This window comes from Heptranchias perlo, chromosome 6 (assembly GCF_035084215.1).
Source record: "Heptranchias perlo isolate sHepPer1 chromosome 6, sHepPer1.hap1, whole genome shotgun sequence".
NCBI classification, from domain to species: Eukaryota; Metazoa; Chordata; class Chondrichthyes; order Hexanchiformes; family Hexanchidae; genus Heptranchias; species Heptranchias perlo.
The window spans coordinates 23,244,439-23,264,982 of record NC_090330.1 but is presented as its reverse complement, the minus strand read 5'-3'; the positions used below and the strand labels follow the sequence as shown (position 1 = coordinate 23,264,982).

General features: G+C 41.7%; 1 protein-coding gene across 4 annotated transcripts in view; it reads right to left on the bottom strand.

The window, feature by feature from the left end:
- Positions 1-4,823: 4,823 nt before the first annotated feature.
- ccdc169 (coiled-coil domain containing 169) overlaps positions 4,824-20,544 on the bottom strand; it is a 74,327-nt gene continuing 58,606 nt past the window's right edge. For all 4 annotated transcript variants that reach the window (XM_067985932.1, XM_067985933.1, XM_067985934.1 and 1 more), the window contains 2 exons: positions 10,222-10,289; positions 4,824-5,103 (listed from right to left, as the gene is read on the bottom strand). In XM_067985932.1, coding sequence (XP_067842033.1) covers positions 5,001-5,103; positions 10,222-10,289 — 171 coding nt within the window. In that variant the 3' untranslated portion in view covers positions 4,824-5,000. The remainder of the gene's footprint in view (positions 5,104-10,221; positions 10,290-20,544) is intronic.

The window sequence follows — 20,544 nt, the reverse complement described above, 5'->3', positions numbered from 1 at the left end:
AAACCCAGAAGTGGGTGCCTTGGAGCCAGGTTGCGGTTGAGCTTGAGAAAGCTGTTATTTTAACTTCCCACCTGCCCCCAGCCCACCCATTTTTTGGAACGTTATTTTAATCCTAAAGGTCTGTTCCCACACACAGATAGCTGAACGTGTTGAATGACAGCCCAGCAGTTGAGGCCATGGTAGGAAAAGTCAAGGATAACACAGCTGTCTGTCAGCATTTGCACTCCATTGCATTTAGCCACTAAAGCCTGAAGAAGTAGCAGGTAGTGAACAGGAGCAGTCAGCCAGTACAATTTCAGATGTACTGCCAGTAGTTTCAGAGCCATATAATGATTCAGAAATATGAGGTACAGCAACTCATGGGGCCTGCTACACAATCAACACCTGACACCACACTTAAAAGAGGGGTATCATTTAGGGGCACTGGATTAGAAGACTCTCGCCAAAGGGAAGTAGTGAAGTGTCAAACATTGACTGCACACCTACAGTTCATTGTTAGGGAAACAGAATAGTAGCACAGATGGCAAAAATGCTGAACAAATATTTTGTTTCAGTCTTTACAGTAGAGGACACTAAGAATATCCCAACACTGGACAAACAGGGGACTCTCGGGGGGGAGGAGCTAAATACGATTAAAATCACTCAAGAGATGGTACTCAGTAAAATAATGGGACTCAAGGCGGATAAATCCCCTGGACCTGATGGCTTCCATCCTAGGGTCTTGAGGGAAGTGGCAGTAGGGATTGTGGATGCTTTGGTGATAGTTTTCCAAAATTCCCTGGACTCAGGAGAGGTCCCGGCAGATTGGAAAACTGCTAATGTAACACCGTTATTTAAAAAGGGTAGTAGGCAGAAGGCTGGAAATTATAGGCCAGTTAGCTTAACATCTGTGGTGGGTAAAATTTTGGAGTCTATTATTAAGGAGACAGTAACGGAACATTTAGATAAGCATAATTTAATAGGACAAAGTCAGCATGGCTTTATGAAGGGGAAGTCATGTCTGACAAATTTGCTTGAGTTCTTCGAGGATATAACGTATAGGGTGGATAAAGGGGAACCAGTGGACGTAGTGTATTTAGACTTCCAGAAGGCATTCGACAAGGTGCCACATAAAAGATTATTACTTAAGATAAAAAATCACGGGATTGGGGGTAATATTCTGGCATGGGTGGAGGATTGGTTATCAAACAGGAAGCAGAGAGTTGGGATAAATGGTTCATTTTCGGACTGGCAACCAGTAACCAGTGGTGTTCCACAGGGGTCGGTGCTGGGTCCCCAACTCTTTACAATCTATATTAACGATTTGGAGGAGGGGACCGAGTGCAACATATCAAAATTTGCAGATGATACAAAGATGGGAGGGAAAGTAGAGAGTGAGGAGGACATAAAAAACCTGCAAGGGGATATAGACAGGCTGGGTGAGTGGGCGGAGATTTGGCAGATGCAATATAATATTGGAAAATGTGAGGTTATGCACTTTGGCAGGAAAAATCAGAGAGCAAGTTATTTTCTTAATGGCGAGAGACTGGAAAGTACTGCAGTACAAAGGGATCTGGGGGTCCTAGTGCAAGAAAATCAAAAAGTTGGTATGCAGGTGCAGCAGGTGATCAAGAAAGCCAACGGAATGTTGGCTTTTATTGCTAGGGGGATAGAATATAAAAACAAGGAGGTATTGCTGCAGTTATATAAGGTATTGGTGAGACCGCACCTGGAATACTGCATACAGTTTTGGTCTCCATACTTAAGAAAAGACATACTTGCTCTCGAGGCAGTACAAAGAAGGTTCACTCGGTTAATCCCGGGGATGAGGGGGCGGACATATGAGGAGAGGTTGAGTAGATTGGGACTCTACTCATTGGAGTTCAGAAGAATGAGAGGCGATCTTATTGAAACATATAAGATTGTGAAGGGTCTTGATCGGGTGGATGCAGTAAGGATGTTCCCAAAGATGGGTGAAACTAGAACTAGGGGGCATAATCTTAGAATAAGGGGCTGCTCTTTCAAAACTGAGATGAGGAGAAACTTCTTCACTCAGAGGGTGGTAGGTCTGTGGAATTTGCTGCCCCAGGAAGCTGTGGAAGCTACATCATTAGATAAATTTAAAACAGAAATAGACAGTTTCCTAGAAGTAAAGGGAATTAGGGGTTATGGGGAGCGGGCAGGAAATTGGACATGAAGCTGAGTTCGGATTGGTCAATGCCCTGTGGGTGGCGGAGAGGGCCCAGGGGCTATGTGGCCGGGTCCTGCTCCGACTTCTTGTGTTCTTTAGATTTGTGGTTGGGATCAGATCAGCCATGATCTTATTGAATGGCGGAGCAGGCTCGAGGGGCCGATTGGCCTACTCCTGCTCCAATTTCTTATGTTCTTATGTTCTTATGATTTGAATATAGTTTGAATTTATTTGAGATAGCCATATTAGGCTAACAGCAGATGGGCATGCAAGGAAGGCGAGGCAGAAATTTTCCCATTGCATTATGAACAGTAAGACTGGACTATTCGTATACGGGGTGGTTTATTCAGGTTAGGTAAATATCCTGTCAATTAGGAACTGCCGCACAAGTTTTCTTTATCCATTTCTTCCTCCTCTGCCAAAGGGTACGTTCCTGGTCCTCAATCTGCATATCTCCTTCCTGCATGGCAAAGTTCTGCGCAAGGTAACATACAGCTACTACCTTGATTGGGCTATACACCAGGAGTCCCCTGATCTGCTTAAACAATGGAATCTCTATTTGAGTATGCCAGTGACCTGTTTCGCCACAATTCCAGTGGAAGCGTGAGCTGTTTTGTGTTAGCTGTCCATGGGTTTCTGAACAACAACAATAACAACTTGCATTTATATAGCGCTTTAACGTAGTAAAACATCCCAAGGCGCTATAAGGAGATATTAGGACAGGTGACCAAAAGCTTGGTTAAAGCTTTAAGGAGCGTCTTAGGAGAAGAGAGGTAGAGGTTTAGGGAGGGAATTCTGGAGCTTAGGGCTTAGGTAACTGAAGGCACGGTGGAGTGATTAAAATCAGGGATGCGCAAGAGGTCTTCAACCAAGGTGCCAAAGGTTTCCATTGGTCTCTGTAGAACCAGCTATCCAGTCTTGCTCCTCATCAAATGGCTGAATTGTGGACTGGCGCAATCCCAAAGCATGATGGGTGCTGCCAGGTTTCAAGCATTCAATTGTATGATGCAATTCCCATGGTCAGTGGCTGCTTTCACATTAATTGAACTGAACCCCTTTCTGTAGTGGCCATAGATTTGCCACGTGTTCCATGGTGGCCCACAGGTCTGTGAATCCATCTTGCACAGCTCCATGACGTTATAGGCTCAATGGATACAATTATGCTATCTTTGATTTCCCTACACTATGGGAAATCCTACTAATTCTCAGGATTATTAGCTATTTGACCTAGGAAGAATTTATGTTTTAAACTACTACATAATTCTGATTTAAACTCCGGTTTAGGATTTAAAGGGTTAATTCACACAGATCCAGTGTTCTCCCAGTTGTTTTTATGCAGGAGCTGCTGGAACAAGGAGGGGATTAGTATGTTAATGAGATAGTCGTTGAAAATGTAATCCATAACAACCTCAGACAATAGGTAATTTGTTACCTTATTTCAGGCTTCTAGCAGGCAATTCATATCAGATGGGGCTACTCTTGCATTCACAGCATCTTGGGAGGGTGGAAGGTGACTTAACTGGCTGCATTACTGATCAACCCCTGGACAAGGCAGGGATAAGAGATCAAGCCTCCCCCCTTCCCCCTCCCCCCTCCCCCCTCAACTTTCTGTGGACACAGGGTACAAAAGAACTTGTTTGAGGCCAGTTGGTAAAGTCTGCTAACAGAGAAGCAGATAATGCCTAGGCAGTTTACCTTAAGAATGGAGCCGACTAGGCTGAGTGTAAACCTTGGCCTGATTCATTGCTAAAAATTACTAAAAGTAAGTATCTTTAACCCAGGACATTACTGTAATGGAGGTGTTATCCTGTCTATTTTAAATCGGTTGACATCTCCATTAAAATAGGTGAAAAAATAGTGTGGTAGATATCCATTAAATCCTCATACGTTGTATCATAAGTCTAGAAATTGTACTGTGCAAGATAAAACAAGATGTTCTCCTGAAATATAGCCCCAAAATGGTTACTCAGCAGGGATGGTGCCACAGTGACCATTCCTTATTGTGAAACCTATAATTACTTTTAACAGGAAGAAAAGATGAGATTGTGAAAAACGATTTGGAGGCATATAGAAAGAACGTGCATTTATATAAGCGCCTTTCATGATCTCAGGATGACCCAAAGCACTATGCCCAATAGCCAATGAAGTATTTTGAAGTGTAGTCACTGTTGTAATGTAGGGAAAAACAGTAGCCAATTTGCACACAGCAAGGTCCCACAAATAGCAGATAATCTGTTTTTGGTGGTGTTGGTTGAGGGATAAATGTAGGCCAGGATAGAACACCAGGAGAAATCCCTTGCTCTTCTTCGAATAGTGTCATGGGACTATTTTTTACATACACCTGAGAGGGAAAACAAGGCCTTGGTTTAATGTTTAAAAAGAAAGACAGCACATTCGACAGTGCTGCACTCCCTTGTTACTACACTGAAGTGTCAGCGTACGTTACATGCTCGAGTCTCTACCATGGGGCTTGAATCCACAACCTCCTGACTGAGAAGCGAGGGTGCTACCATTGTGCCAAATCTGCTACTTAATTCATCCAATATTCCAGCAGACCATCCAGGGAAACAATTGAGGGCAGAGATTTTAATAGAAATTAAATACAAAAATTTATATATGAGTACAATCATTAAAAATAACTACACTAAGTAAATATATTAAATATTACCGATGTACAAATAATTACTACCAGTTCAACAAAACTAAATATATCTCCAAGTTAGACTAGCAACAATTAAATAACCCTTCTAAATTAAGACATAAATACTGTAATTAACAGGTTTCTCTGACACATATAACACCATGTCTGTTCCATAATAATATTCTAACGTCAATGCTTCAATTTTGGAAGCCGTTTCATTGCTGCAGTCTTTTTAATTGGTCCTTTCTGGAGATCTAAAATCCTTTGAGTAGTTGGCACATTGTACTTTCCTCTGAAATAAACATAATTGTCTGTTAGTTATTCGTTTGGAAAATTTTACTGCGTTCAACAGCTGCAACAATTTAAAACTGTTAGATTATCCAAAATGCACTGTCAATTAAATCACCTTTTTCATTTAGAAAAAGCATCAAATAAAACTTAGAAAATAATGATTTATATCTGGGATACTATTTTATATTTGGTGCAAAGCGGTTTCAGCACTGCATCAATGCTACACCTAAGAGATTTTCTTCTTTGTTGTGGGGAACACTCAGTTCTGAGGTGCAGTGAAGAGGAAAAAGGGGTGGAGACACATTACATCTGGTCGCTGCTCCCATTATGCTGCCCCAGCACTATCTGGATGTCTTATCCTATCCACAATGTAACTGGGCCTGCACCTGCACCTATGTCAATACCCAGCATTAGAATGGTAATGAGGTGCCTCACTTTCCTCATTGGGCACCCATACGATAGGGTGCAACAAAGAAACTTGGCACTGGGGCAAGCACTGGGATCCCCATGGAATGGGGGTCTGCAGGGGTTCCAAAAGTACCTCAAGGATTTATGCAGGCAAGTCTCTGTCTTTATTTCAACACTCCTTCCTCCCAGGATGATCTTTGGGCCTTGAACTTTTCTGGCTGCTTCTCTCCAGCAGGGGGTGGGCTTGCGTCAGGAGCTCAATTGGACCACGGTAATGACCTGGTCAGGAAATCTGCTCACTTCTCTTCCCTTAGAGGCGCCGCACACTACATGTTCACTACGCCTATTAGTTACCCAGCAGGGGCCCAAAGAGGAAATTCTACCCTGAAGAGGGTAAGTCAGCATTTATCTCCTTTATTCCAATGTCAGGTTGGACTCTGTCAGCCAATTTGGGTTGCATTTACACTAACTGCTGTGCTAGTGGGAATCGAAAATGCTTTGCATCGATGTTTCCTTTGTGGTGTTAAATGCACACTAAATGACATTAGTCAAAATAAGTTGCAAGCAGTGCAGTTAGAACTCACTAGCTAGTTTATCCTAATAAACCACTGCTCCTTCTTGTATATTATATTTATTGCACCTACACCTCTGAAAATAGTAAATTTCATTAGACATTTTATAATCCTGAGTTGGAGTGCTCATGTATTTGCAGAACAGACAACTCCTGCACAATAATAATAATGAACATTAATTCTTGTGATGCAGTAATCTTCAGTACTTGTGATTCTTTTGCCAATCACCTTAAATCTGTGTCCTCTGGTTCTTTACCCTTTCGCCAATGGGAACAGTTTCTCTTTATTTACTTTGTATAAACCCTTCATGATTTTGAACACTTCTATCAAATCTCCTCTTAACCTTCTCTACTCTAAGGAGAACAACCCCAGCTTCTCCAGTCTATCCATGTAACTGAAGTTCCACATCCCTGGAACCATTCTAGTAAATCTTTTCTGCACCCTCTCTAAGGCCTTCACATCCTTCCTAAAGTGCGGTGCCCAGAATTGGACACAATACTCCAGTTGTGGCCGACCCAGTGTTTTATAAAGGTTCAACATAACTTCCTTGCTTTTGTACTCTATGCCTCTATTTATAAAGCCCAGGATCCCGTATGCTTTTTTTAAACTATTTTCTCAACCTGTCCTGCTATTTCAATTGCATAGGCTAAAGAATCTAGGGATATAAATTTGATCTCAACATATATGGGCACAGATTCTTTGCATTACAGTCTGTTCTTTACTGTGTCTTGCACATTTGCACATTTCCAAAAGAATAAGAGGCAGCTGTTGCCTATATTTTTTTGTGTTGAATCGAAATATGTAAGAATGCATGGTGAATATAACCCACAACCAACCCCTTGATCTTGGCATCACATGTGGCTTCACCACCTCCGAGGTTTTGATTACTGTGTGGGTCATCTCTGATTATTTCCTTGTTTCCCTCATCGTATACATGTTCCTGCCCACCTCTCACTGTCGTCAGCCTCCTCCCCGGGGGGGAAAAAAAGCTACCCCCTTCAACCCCCTCACCAACACACTCCTTCTTCCCTAACCCCAATTCTCCACATCCCTTGGTTCTGCATTGACGCCTTTGTCTACATAAAGCCAGATAATGGAGGAGAGGTGTTGGAGGAGCATGCTGTGGTCTACTTATTGGATGCTGCAGAGAGGACAAGGAAGGGTAATGCACTATGGTCAGAATAACAGAGTTTCTTTTATGACTTCGGTTAGGGCCGTTTCAATGCTGTGAGAAGAGCAGAAGCTAGATTGGAAGGACTCAAATGGGGAGATGCTGGAAAGATGGGTGTGGTGCTGAGTCGCAACATGTTCAGAGATCTTGGAGAGGAAGGAGAGATGGGGAGTGTTACTGAAGACAGAGGGTGGAGGGGCCTGGGAGATTGCATTAAGTGGCAAGGTGAAGACGGGAAGCAGAGGGGTCAGCAAAATAGATGGTCTTGGTCTTGGTGACAAAGAAATTCATAAGCACCTCACATATTTTGTTAGAGGTTGAAGGGGACAGGGAGAGGGGTTTAAGAAGGAGTTTGCTAATAGAGAATAGGATCCTAGGGTTATCTACGCCCTCCAGGATGACTCTAAAACAGTGGGTCTTTTTGGGAGAAGCAAAACCTGGTAGAGCTTGATGTGGTCAAGCCAAATCTGGTGATGGATGGCTAAGCCAGTTGCCAGATATGCTCAAGCTCGCACCCCTTGGACTTGAGGGAGTGAAGACGGGGGTCATAATGGGGGAATGCCGAGAATGGGAAACGATGAATAATTTGCTGGGAACAGGAGCAGAGATGAGGGAGTGGTTGGACAAAAGACTGCTGCAGAGGTATTGTAGCAAATGGAGAGCTAAGGCAAGGCAGTTGGGAATTTAAATCTGTGGTTGTAAGCAACTTGGGGGAGAGCTATTTTCACGAGCAGAAGCTGAAAGTAGTAGTATGAAGAGGTTGTGGGTGGTGATATAAGAAAGCGGTTGGAAATAGCCTTATCGATGATGGAGATCATTGGAGTAGAGGCCAAGGGATTTGATGTGGTTCATGGGGTGGCTGTGAATGTGGGTAGGAAAATTTATATAAAGGGAGAGGTTTAGAGAGAACATGAGGGCAGTGAATTTGGAGCAGCGTGGGCAAGGGAAGCTAAGGTGCGAGTGAAATTGCTGAGGAAGAAGAGTTGCTCAGTACAAAGGCTGAGGGAAGTAGGAAGAGAAGATTTCTTGGGGTGGAATTCAGGGTGGAGGTTTGTGGGGAAAATAAATGATAAGGATTTTAAAGGAGAAATGAGAGCTGAAGGGATGGAACAGGGTGAGGTGCTTGAAGGAGGAGAAGATGGAGAGACGAAGTTGTAACTTTGTGATATGGGCCATGCCGCCACAGTTTGGGCAGGAAAAGTGTTGGAAAGTATAGACGAGGTGGGGAGGTTTTGGTAATGAGAAGGTGTTTCCGCCCGTGAGCTAAGTTTCAGTCAGTACCAGGAAGTATCTTTTATGTTCTTGGGATCTGGGCAACACTGATAAGGCAGCATTTATTGCTCATTCCTATTTGCCCTGGGGGCATTAAGAGTCAACTACATAGTATGGGACTCGAGTCACATGTAGGCTAGGTAAGGATAGCAAGTTCCCTTCCTGAAGGATATTTGTGAGCCAGTTGAGTTCTTGCAACCATCCAGAGCTTCACTTTAAATTTTCTGGAGGCCATGTCAATATGATCATCCACAAAAGGCTCGTGGATGGCAAGAAATCGGTACTTTCTCCAATAATGGTTCTTCCACATCTTCCTCAGATACTCTACAGTCCTTCCTCTGAAAAACTGATGTAAAATATGTTAAGCATTGCCGCTATACCTTCACTCTCCAGTATACGATGGTCCCCTTCATCACTAAGCGGTCCCACCCCTTCTATGACTATTCTTTCACTTCTTATGTGCTTATAAAAGCCCCTATTTTCCTAACCCTCTTAGCCTTCCTAATCTATTTTACTGCTTCCTTTCTATATCTTTTAACATATATTATTCCTTCCCTACGTTTATCATATGCCTCTTGTTTTAAATCTCATTCTTGCTCTAACCTATAGTTATCCATGGAACTCCTGTCTTTTACTTAGAGTGCTTCAGTGAAGAAAGAATGAACTTGCACTTATGCGGCACCTTTCACAACCTCAGGACATCCCAAAGCATTTAACAGCCAATGAAGTACTAATTCACACACAACACCGTCTCAGAAACAGCAATCATATAAATGACCAGCCAGTCAGTTTTGATGATGTTGGTTGAGGGATAAATATTGGCCAGAACACCGGGAGAACTCCTCTACTCTTCTTTGAATAGTGCCATGGGATCATTTACATCCATCTGAGAGGGCAGACATGGCCTTGGTTTCACATCTACCCTTAAAGACAGAGCCTCTAACAGTGTGGCCCTCCCTCAGTGTCAGCCTACATTATGTTGTCAAGTCTCTGGAGTGGGGCTTGGACCCATGACCTTCTGACTCAGAGGCAAGAGTGCTACCGCTGAACCAAGGCTGATACCTAGAAAACTGTGATTCCGCGCTATAAAAGGTAGAGGTGGCCTCACTGGCCCCTAGGCTAAATTATTAGCCTTAACTGCACTTCAGTAAGACCCTGCAGCAGCTTTGTCCTTGAGTCTGAAAATGAACCCTCGTGTGTATAACTTTTTTTAAAAGTCAATTGAGAAAAAAAATTGAAAGATAGCTGGCCTCCTTACTGGACTGCTCACTTCCAGTGGGCACTGGGAAGCATGCCTTCAGCTTTCCTCACCATCAGCACTTCCATGCTGCTCATTGCTTTCAGTAAGCAGCAGGAGGAGGTGGCACTACTAGTGGACTTGATTTAACCTGCACTTTATCCAACTGCTATTTTCAAAGTGAATATTACCTATAGGTTTACAATTTCCCAAGTGCTCTCCTACCTTCAGGTCACCTACTTACCCTGCTTTGTTACCCAGAACCAAATATAGTACTGCACCCTTCCTTGTTGGTCATTACTCTTAACTCTTCCACTACTGCTCAGCATTGGTTTTCTCATGTGGAGTATTTTGAGCGGTTTACTATGTTAAAGGCATTGTTTAATGTACCTTCTTGGTCCCAAACAGGTTTACTGTTATATAGGAATAACTAGCAAAACAAATAGATAAAATACTTACTTCAAAACCTTCTTTTCTCTTGACCCTATTGCCTTCTGCTTCTTTGCTGTTTCAATAGATAAGGATGTCTATATGACCATGAATGAGAAAAAAGAAATCAACATTTTGTTCAACATTAACTAACTGAAAACTCAAGACAACAGTTGGGTGACAATATTTATCTTTTTGGGTTCCACTTATGGACCTCTACATAATTCTATAACAAAGTCGCATATTTTAAATGTCTGTTGTGGGCACTGAGGCAAGACCAACCGTAAGAACACACCAAAATTCCCTGAGCCTAAGTGTTGGTATCTCTAGCCTTTCTTAGTGATGCAGCATACACATCAAGCAGTAAGCTACTCAGGGAGAAAAGGAAAAGAGAACTCATTGTATGCACATCGCATTGTAAAACATAGCAGAATTCTGCCCATGATGATTAAGTGTGAGCTACCCATTTGTATTTCACTGATAAGAACAACAATTAATAGTAAATTCTAGTTACTGATTAGATATTCAATATTTTTTAAAAGTAAAAGCTAAAAGATCAAATTTAAATACACTAAATGGTAAATTTTACAAGGCCCTCCACTACTTGTGGAACCTTACATGCAGCAAGTTCATATCAGAAAACTACAGGAAAGTGGGGGCTGTTTGCATTTTCCAGTTGCAACTTTCAATAGACAGAAAATCCAAACAGTCTTTCTACACCCAGTTGGCATCAAACAAGTCACCATTTGAACAATAACTCCATTTGAACCCAAATTACAAAGTGGGATATTAGTGTTCAAACACTAAATATGGTTTTTCCGAAAATCTTCAATATGCTATTTTAGCAAAGGACTTAACCCATTTATTTTCAACTGGTTAACACCTCTGCCAAAACAACAGTGAGGGGAATTTCAAATGAACAGGTTACATACTTGTATCCTAGTATCCCACTGCATACTGCCAAGTTTACGCCCAAATGTAAATTATCTGTACATCTTCTCCCTCAGACAGAACCGCCCCTCCCTCTTTTCAGATTTAATTAGTATTAATTTTACGTCTTGTTCTTCTTGTTTACTCCAATCTAATGGCCCAAAATTTATTCGAAGCTGTTCCCACTCCGCCGCCATAACTTTGTCTGAAGAGCGGCACAGACCCCGTTTAGGTAAACAGGGCTTCCACTACACTTCCGGTGAAGTTACAGCGGCGGAGCAAAAGCAGCTCCGAGGTAATTCCAGAAGAATGTTTCTTCTATCGTTAGAGATGCCCATTGTGATCTAAAATCTACCCACCACGTCGTAGTAAGCTCATTATATTTTGGTACAGAAATCCTACTGCCATTCTTGGAGAGGTAATGCCAGGCATAATCTCACAAAATGTAATGCACTGAGACTGTGCAGGTGTGTTCTCTACATAAATATGTCAGTTTTCATATATATATATATATATACTGCATAACATTGACTCTCATTAACATTTTAATATATGAATAGTCTTGATCATCTGAGTGTTTAAATGAAACTCATTTGTTTTGCTGCTTGTAAAATAATTCGCACTCAAAACCATAGAAAACTTACTTCACTGCTGTAACCCCAATTTTTATACCATACGACTCTTAGATAGGAATGAGACAGAATACCAATTTCACAGCACATAAGCAAGCTAATGACTACGCTTATACTGCATATGTGGACTGAATATCGATAGTTTCAGAAATAATTCATCCTAAATAAGCCAGTATCACCACCACCTTCTCATGGGCAATAAATGCTGGCCTTGCCAGCGACGCCCACATCCCATGAACGAATAAAAAAAATCCTAAAATCATACTGAATAAAGGCAGCCTTTTAAATTTTCACTCCTGCCTGTTACCAGTTACAACGATTTAATAGCCCAGAATTTTCTGGAGCGGCGCATCTCATGGTGAGCACCATGAGTTGGATTTTTTCCCTCACCTTTCAGCTCCAATTATTTTTGCACCACAAATTGCTGGAAATGTGAGTTGATAATGGCATGGCGAGGTCAACCTTAGTGAATGACAGGACCAATAGTTTATCTCCTTAGCCAATTTAATTTAAAGATAGAGAAAGAAACAGAGTGAACAACAGAGAAGGAAATAGGGTGAATTAGTCAAATTAGATACAGAAAGAAAAATAAAGGGAAAGAAAAATTGGATTAAGAGAGAGAGAAAAAAAAAGACAGAAAGGAAAAGTAAGAAAAAAAAAATTTAAAAATTAAAAACCCTCTACGAACAATTTACTACCTGCAGATGTGAGACTCCACAGTTTCAACTGTTCCCTTTCTGGGCCTCCAAGACTGAGTGGCATGTCAGGACCGCAAATCACCTCATTAACAGGGTCCTTATGTCATGAAATAGCAGCCCTAACTTTCTGCGGTGAGTTTAATTTGTATTAATGGCACGAATCCAGCAATTTCTTGAAACTCATGGGGAGGTTGGCGGTGAGCTCCTGTTTTTGTGAGGCTAACAGCGGAGTGGCGCAAATCGTCCAGCAATTTGTGGCAATTCGCAACTCACGGCGCATCTCTTCCTCACAAGTTGATGGCTTTTTTACACTATGAATTTGCCGTTATTTTCCCAGCAAATTCTGGACCAATATTTCATAACACTACCCATTTCTCAATTATTATTACAAAAAAGATGAATATTTTGTGCACTATTTTCGACAACTTCACAAAATACACGCCAGCCAGCCGTCATACTATCACTGCTACTGGCTGAAAAAAACCTATTGCGTAGCGGTCATTAGCAAAATCATCAACTATTGCATCCTTATTAAAATCAAAGACACCCAAATGAACAATAGCAGCTTTAAGTATGGCTGTATTATCGATCGTTAATTTTTTCAGTTTCTCAAGAACATATTGAGGTTTATATTCCATGATGTAGCCACTGCAGAGATTGATCAAATTAACATATGGACAAAAAAATACCGATTGGAAAAATTATACCATGCATATTTGCATGTTTTTTTTCTTTTTTCATTATTGGGGAGGGAGAGAGGGAATACCAATAGTTTGTTCCATCAGTTGGACTATTCTTCCCATTTACATGTGACCTGAGGTTAATATTGTCTCATTTTACTTGTGGACCATATTATGATCTTGTGTCTGATCAGTAGGAAATGAGAGACTGGTCTGCTGAATGGCCTATGTATAACCTGATTAATACTTCAGAGTGTTGTACAATTATGGCTATAGGAGTACAAGAAGTTTTGTGTTTTTCTATTTGGTTAGCTAGATGTCTGATGCACAGAAACTGATCACCATGCTTAAGAGTTTCCAACCAGTTACTGAAAAATCTACAGAGGTAGAGTTCCTGATTCTCCAAGATGGATTGCGCATTTACTCCCAATATGGACACACTCCACTTACCTAATTTCAGAAAGCAAAGGCACTAAGATGCCAGGCTCAAGGGAAACTTTTAGAAACGATAATCCGGGCCAGAATTAACAGTCACTTGGACGAGTGTGGATTGATTAGGGAAAGCCAGCACGGATTTGTTAAAGGCAAATCGTGTTTAACTAACTTGATAAGAGTTTTATGATGAGGTAACAGAGAGGGTAGATGCAGTTGATGTTGTGTACATGGACTTTCAAAAGGCGTTTGATAAAGTGCCGCACGGTAGGCTTATCATCAAGATTGCGGCCCATGGAATAAAGGGGGCAGTAGCAACATGGATACAGAATTGGCTAAGGGACAGGAAACTGAGTAGTGGTGAACGGTTGTTTCTCGGACTGGAGGGAGGTGTACAATGGTGTTCCCCAGGGGTCAGTGCTGGGACCACTGCTTTTCATGATACATATTAATGACAGGGCACAATTTCAAAATTTGCAGATGACACAAAACTTGGATGGGTAGTAAACAACGAGGAGGATAGTGATAGACTTCAAGAGGATATAGACAGGCTGATGACATGGGCAGGCACATGGCAGATGAAATTTAATGCAGAAAAATGCAAAGTGATACATTTCAGTAGGAAGAACGAGGGGAGGCAATATAAACTAAAGGGCACAACTCTAAAAGGGGTACAGGAACAGAGAGATCTGGGGGTATATGTGCAAAAAGCATTGAAGGTGGCAGGGCAGGTTGAGAAAACAGTTAAAAAAGCATACAGGATCCTGGGCTTTATAAATAGAGGCGTAGAGTACAAAGGTATGGAAGTCATGATGAACCTTTATAAAACACTGGTTCGGCCTCAACTGGAGTATTGTGTCCAGTTCTGGGCACCGCACTCCAGGAAAGATGAGAAGGCCTTAGAGAGGGTGAAGAAGAGATTTACTAAAATGATTCCAGGGATGAAGGACTTTAGGTATGCAGGTAGACTGGAGAAGCTGGGGTTGTTCTCCCTGGAACAGAGACGGGGGGGGGGGGGGAGGAGATTTGATAGAGATATTCAAAATCATGAAGGGTCTAGACAGAGTAGATAAAGAGAAACTGTTCCCATTGGTGGAAGGGTCAAGGACCAGATATAAGGTGATTGGCTAAAGAACCAAAGGTGAAAGAAGAAAAACTTTTTTACACAGCGAGTGGTTAGGATCTGGAATGCACTGCCCGAGGGGATGGTGGAGGCAGATTCAATCGTGGCCTTCAAAAGGGAACTGGATAAGTACTTGAAAGGAAAAAATTTGCAGGGCTACGGGGATAGCACGGGGGAGGGGGACTAGCTGGATTGCTCTTGCATAGAGCCTGCGCGGACTCGATGGGCCGAATGGCCTCCTTCCATGCTGTAACCTGTCTATGATTTCAATGTGCGTGCAGGGGCACTACTGGAGTTTAACCAGTTAATACAGAAACGGCTGAGTGCACTGGATACAACAAAGGCTATGGGCCCCGACAACATCCCGGCTGTAGTGCTGAAGACTTGGGCTCCAGAACTAGCCGCGCTTCTAGCCAAACTGTTCCAGTACAGCTACAACACTGGCATTTACCCGACAATGTGGAAAATTGCCCAGGTATGTCCTGTCCACAAAAAGCAGGACAAATCCAATCCGGCCAATTACCGCCCCATCAGTCTACTCTCAATCAGCAAAGTGATGGAAGGTGCAGTCAACAATGCTATCAAGCGGCACTTACTCACCAATAACCTGCTCACCGATGCTCAGTTTGGGTTCCGCCAGGACCATTCGGCTCCAGACCTCATTACAGCTTTGGTCCAAACATGGACAAAAGAGCTGAATTCCAGACGTGAGGGGAGAGTGACTGCCCTTGATATCAAGGTAGCATTTGACTGAGTGTGGCACCAAGGAGCCCTAGTAAAATTGAAGTCAATGGGAATCAGGGGGAAAACTCTCCAGGGGCTGGAATCTTACCTAGCACAGAGGAAGATGGTGGTGGTTGTTGGAGGCCAATTATCTCAGCCCCAGGACATTGCTGCAGGAGTTCCTCAGGGCAGTGTCCTAGGCCCAACCATCTTCAGCTGCTTCATCAATGACCTTCCCACCACCATAAGGTCAGAAATGGGGATGTTCGCTGATGATTGCACATGTTCAGTTCCATTTGGAACCCCTCAGATAATGAAGCAGTCTGTGCCCGCATGCAGGAAGATCTGGACAACATCCAGGCTTAAGTTGATAAGTGGCAAGTAACATTCGCATCAGACAAGTGCCAGGCAATGACCATATCCAACAAGAGAGAATCTTACCACCTCCCCTTGACATTCAACGGCATTACCATCGCCGAATCCCCCACCATCAACATCCTGGGGGTCACCATTGACCAGAAACTTAACTGGACCAGCCACTGTGGCTATAAGAGCAGGTTAGAGGCTGGGTATTCTGCGGAGAGTGAGACTCACCTCCTGACTCCCCAAAGCCTTTTCACCATCTACATGCACAAGTCAGAAGTGTGATGGAATATTCTCCACTTGCCTGGATGAGTGCAGCTCCAACAACACTCAAGAAGCTTGACACCATCCAGGACAAAGCAGCCCGCTTGATTGGCACCCCATCCACCACCCTAAACATTCACTCCCTTCACCACCAGCGCACCGTGGCTGCAATGTGTACCATCCACAGGATGCACTGCAGCAACTCGCCAAGGCTTCTTCGACAGCACTTCCCAAACCCGCGACCTCTACCACCTAAAAGGACAATGGCAGCAGGCACATGGAAACAACACCACCTGCATGTTCCCCTCCAAGTCACATACCATCCCGACTTGGAAATATATCGCCATTCCTTCATCATCGCTGGGTCAAAATCCTGGAACTCCCTACCTAACAGCACTGTGGGAGAACCTTCACCACACGGACTGCAGCGATTCAAGAAGGCGGCTCACCACCACCTTCTCAAGGGCAATTAGGGATGGGCAATAAATGCTGGCCTTGCCAGCGACGCCCACATCCCATGAACGAATAAAAAATAACCACAGAGCTTACCAGCATTGAGCACAAGTAAGTTATATAAACCAATGTAAAATACTGGTTAGGCCTCAGCTGGAGTATTTTGTTCAATTCTGGGCACCACACTTTAGGAAGGATGTCAAGGCCTTGGAAGGGTGCAGAAGAGATTTACTAGAATGGTACCAGGGATGAGGGACTTCAGTTAAGTGGAGAGACCGGAGAAGCTGGGGTTGTTCTTCTTAGAAGAGAGAAGGTTCAGAGGAGATTTGATAGAGGTATTCAAAATCATTAACGGTTTTGACAGAGTAAATAGGAGAAACTGTTCTCATTGGCAGAAGGGTCAGTAACCAGAGGACACAGATCTAGGGTGTTTGGCAGAAGAACCAGAGGTGACATGAGGAAACATTTTTTTTTATACACAGAGAGTTATCGTGATCTGGAATACACTGCCTAAGAGGGTGGTGGAAGCAGATTCAATAATAACTTTCATGTGAAGTACATTAACCTATGTTGTGTGAGTGCAAGGCATTTTTCATTTAAATTAGTGCATGTGGCTAAAACGGTGTCGCCATAGCCACGTCTGTCGATATTTCTGTTGGACCACACTGGCTGAGGAATTCTGAACCCTTAAAGGAGAACTGTTTGGACACTAGTCTAATATATAAGCTAAACTGAATTGGAACTTTGCAGATATTTGAACTCTTTCTCACCCATCCCTTTTTTTAAGGTTATCCTATTTAGGTAATAATTCAAACTTACCCATCCCATTTTAAAAAAAAACTATTGTGGAGTGAATTTGAATTATTACCTAAAAAGGATAATCTTGTAGTTGATAAGATGGTTGCAGTTGATCGATTATGTTGCCATTGTACATTATTTAATCATCTCGATCTTATCCATCCAAAAGGTGTCAGATACATTTTTTTTAATTCTCACAGTAGGTACATTCTTGAATTGCAATGTTCTGAAACCTTTCTATAATTAAACAATGACTTCTCCTCAGCATTTATTTTGGTACCAAGTAATGTTATCTTGCTCAGTTTTCCTATTTCTAAAATAATTGTTGTTTTCAGCACAATCTACCTCCTTGTAAAATAAGCTGGAAAGGTATACTGGCAGTATACTGAATTTGCAAGGTAATTCTTATCTGTGATCAGTTGATAGATTCCCAAAGAGAGCGAAGATGGGTACAGAATTTTATAATTGGTTTCAATTTGCTAAAAATTATGACTTTAAGATGAGAAATTACTTAATCCATCCTCTTGAACAGGAAAAAGATGACATTTTGAGGGAGGGAAATTGCCATTGGTAATCTCTAGATTCATTTGTATTCAGTTCCATTGCCTCTGTTTTCACTCTCCTTGTCTGTTCTCAGTTGCAGCAAATCCAAGGGGTTGGCAGTCTGTATTATGTTAACCATTTTGCACCAAGAACTTTATAGGAATTCCCATTATTTTCAATGAGAATTTTCTGCTTTGTTTGTCTCCTTTGGGTAGGAAGGAGTTAAAAAGAAGTTAATTTCCTTGTAATTTCTACAATTAAATAGCAATGGGGTGGAACTTAATTAGTGCCTTTCACATGCACTAGCATAATAATTAAAGCTACATGCTCCACAGATCTTTGACATCACACATTTTTAACTGTTTAAAAATAATGAATGTCTCAATCAGTACCTTATTTTTTTTTTCTGCTTAAACAGTGAGCGTTGATGATAACTTTGTAGAGAATTGTTTACAGGAGTTCAGTCCAATCGTGTTACTTGTTTATCTATGACAGAATTTTCTGTATCTTATTTAAATTTTCCATTGTCTGTACTATATAATAATTTTTACGCACTAAGATCATATTTCAGTAGAGGGTTTATGCCTTTATATAAGAACATTAATGATTAAATTGGTTGAAATGACAATCTTCTGTGATTCCAGCTGTGGAAAACCAGAAAATAAGATTTGCCTGTCTTCCCCATGCCTCTTGTCCCTCTTTTCTTTTTCTCAAGGTTGACAACTCTTGTGAAAGATGAATTAACATGTTCAGTTGAAGCATCGATTTATGCCTACCATACAGCAGTTCTATATCAACAGTGATCATGGAGAAATGTATGGACAAAAATAAATTTCAAGAGATAGAGGGATCAAAGATACTCACTGTTGTCTTTACTACATGATGCTCATATCAAGCTTTAAACTACAGCCATTAGAGCAAACAGAAGTTTCCAAAACATTTGAAAAGGAACGAACATGTAAATTGCATATGTAAATAAGCAATGTCCTGCTGGAAAATATCCTTGAAAATGTTGCAGAATAGAATTGGACAGTTACTCCATAAAATTGCCCCATGATAGTATTCATATATGTGGATTGGGATGGAGAATGCAAGGGATGGGATCATTTAAGCCAAATGTAATGGAGTCAGTTGTGGCTCAGTGGGTAGCTCTCTCTGAGTCAGTAGGCTGTGGATTCAAGTACTACTCCAGGGACTTGAGCACAAAATCTAGGCTAACACTCCAGTGCAGTACTAAGGGAGTCTTTCGGATGAAACGTTAAACAGAGGCCATGTCTGCCCTCTCAGGTGGACGTAAAAGATCCCAAGGCACTATTTCAAAGAAGAGCAGGGGAGTTCTCCCTGATGACCTGGTCAATATTTATCCTTCAACCAATACCATTAAAAACAGATTATCATCTCATTGATGTTTGTGGGATCGTGCTATGTGCAAATTGACTGCTGCGTTTCCTGCATTACAACAGTGACTACACTTCTAAAGTACTTCATTGGCTGTAAAGCACATCTTGAGGTCGTAAAAGGCACTATATAAATGAAAGTCTTTCTTTTTTCTCGGTGAAACTGAGTCAGTCAGAAGCACAGAACAAGAAGGTAGAAAAACATCAAAAGCACAGCCTTTAACTGGAGGTATCTCCTGCATCAATATGAGAATCATATGTTTAAGTTAATCCATTTCGATTAACTTACTCCACAATCTCAACCATAGGATTGGAGAGGAAACTGGAAGAGGATCAAAGGCCTAGCCAGACAGGGGAAGGCAGATGAAAAGTTAGAGGCTGTACCGAGAAATGAAGCTGGATAGAGTGATTCAGAAGATTGGAAAGAGAAAGGAATGATAAGTTATGCATCTTGCCGCTCCAACAATGCAGCAGAAAGAAAAGTAGCAATGATAAAAGCGAGGAAGAACAAAAACGTAGAAACAATATAATAAAAGCATGAAAGAAAATTACAATTTTGATAGGTTTTGAGAGGGTCCACTACTTGGTGAATCAATAACAAAGGTGATCACTACAAGAATGAAAGGGGAAGTTAGAAGACTTTTTACTGCACATAGGGCCATTAGAACATGGAATGCTTTATCACAAGTGGCTATTGAGTCAGAGACTAAATCATCATTTAAGAGGGAACTAGATAAGTAGTTTAAAAAAATGTAAAAGGATACAGAAAAAGGGCAAGGAAATGGAATTTGAATAGAAGCTGAATGGCCTCCTTTTATACTGTCATTTGTATAGTTCTTTAGCAAAAAGAGTTAGAAAAGGAAAATGCTGTTAATAGATTAAAGTCCAATTTTGTGTGTTGGCAATTTTGCGAAGATCCTGCATCACCAACCTCCTTGACTTTTTTGAAGAAATGTTGTCCCTTAAGTGAAATGTGGAAAGCAATACGATGTGGTATACCAAAACTTCCAAAAGGCATTTACAAAGCTTCACTCAAAAGGTTATTAGTTATGATTAAATTTGTAGGGATTCAAGGTAAATCTTGGGAATGGGTAAGAAATTGGCTGACAGGATGAAAACAACAGGTACTTGTTAGAGGGTGGGGTAAGTCCTAAGAGCATGCCCCAGAGATCGGTATTAGGGCCATACCATTTTTAACTTACATCAGAGTTGGATTCAGAAACTAATGCAAATTGGTCAAATTTATAGACGATACCAAACTAGGAACACCAGATTCAGAGGAGGCAGCTCGGAGAAATTATAAAATGAGTTGGACAA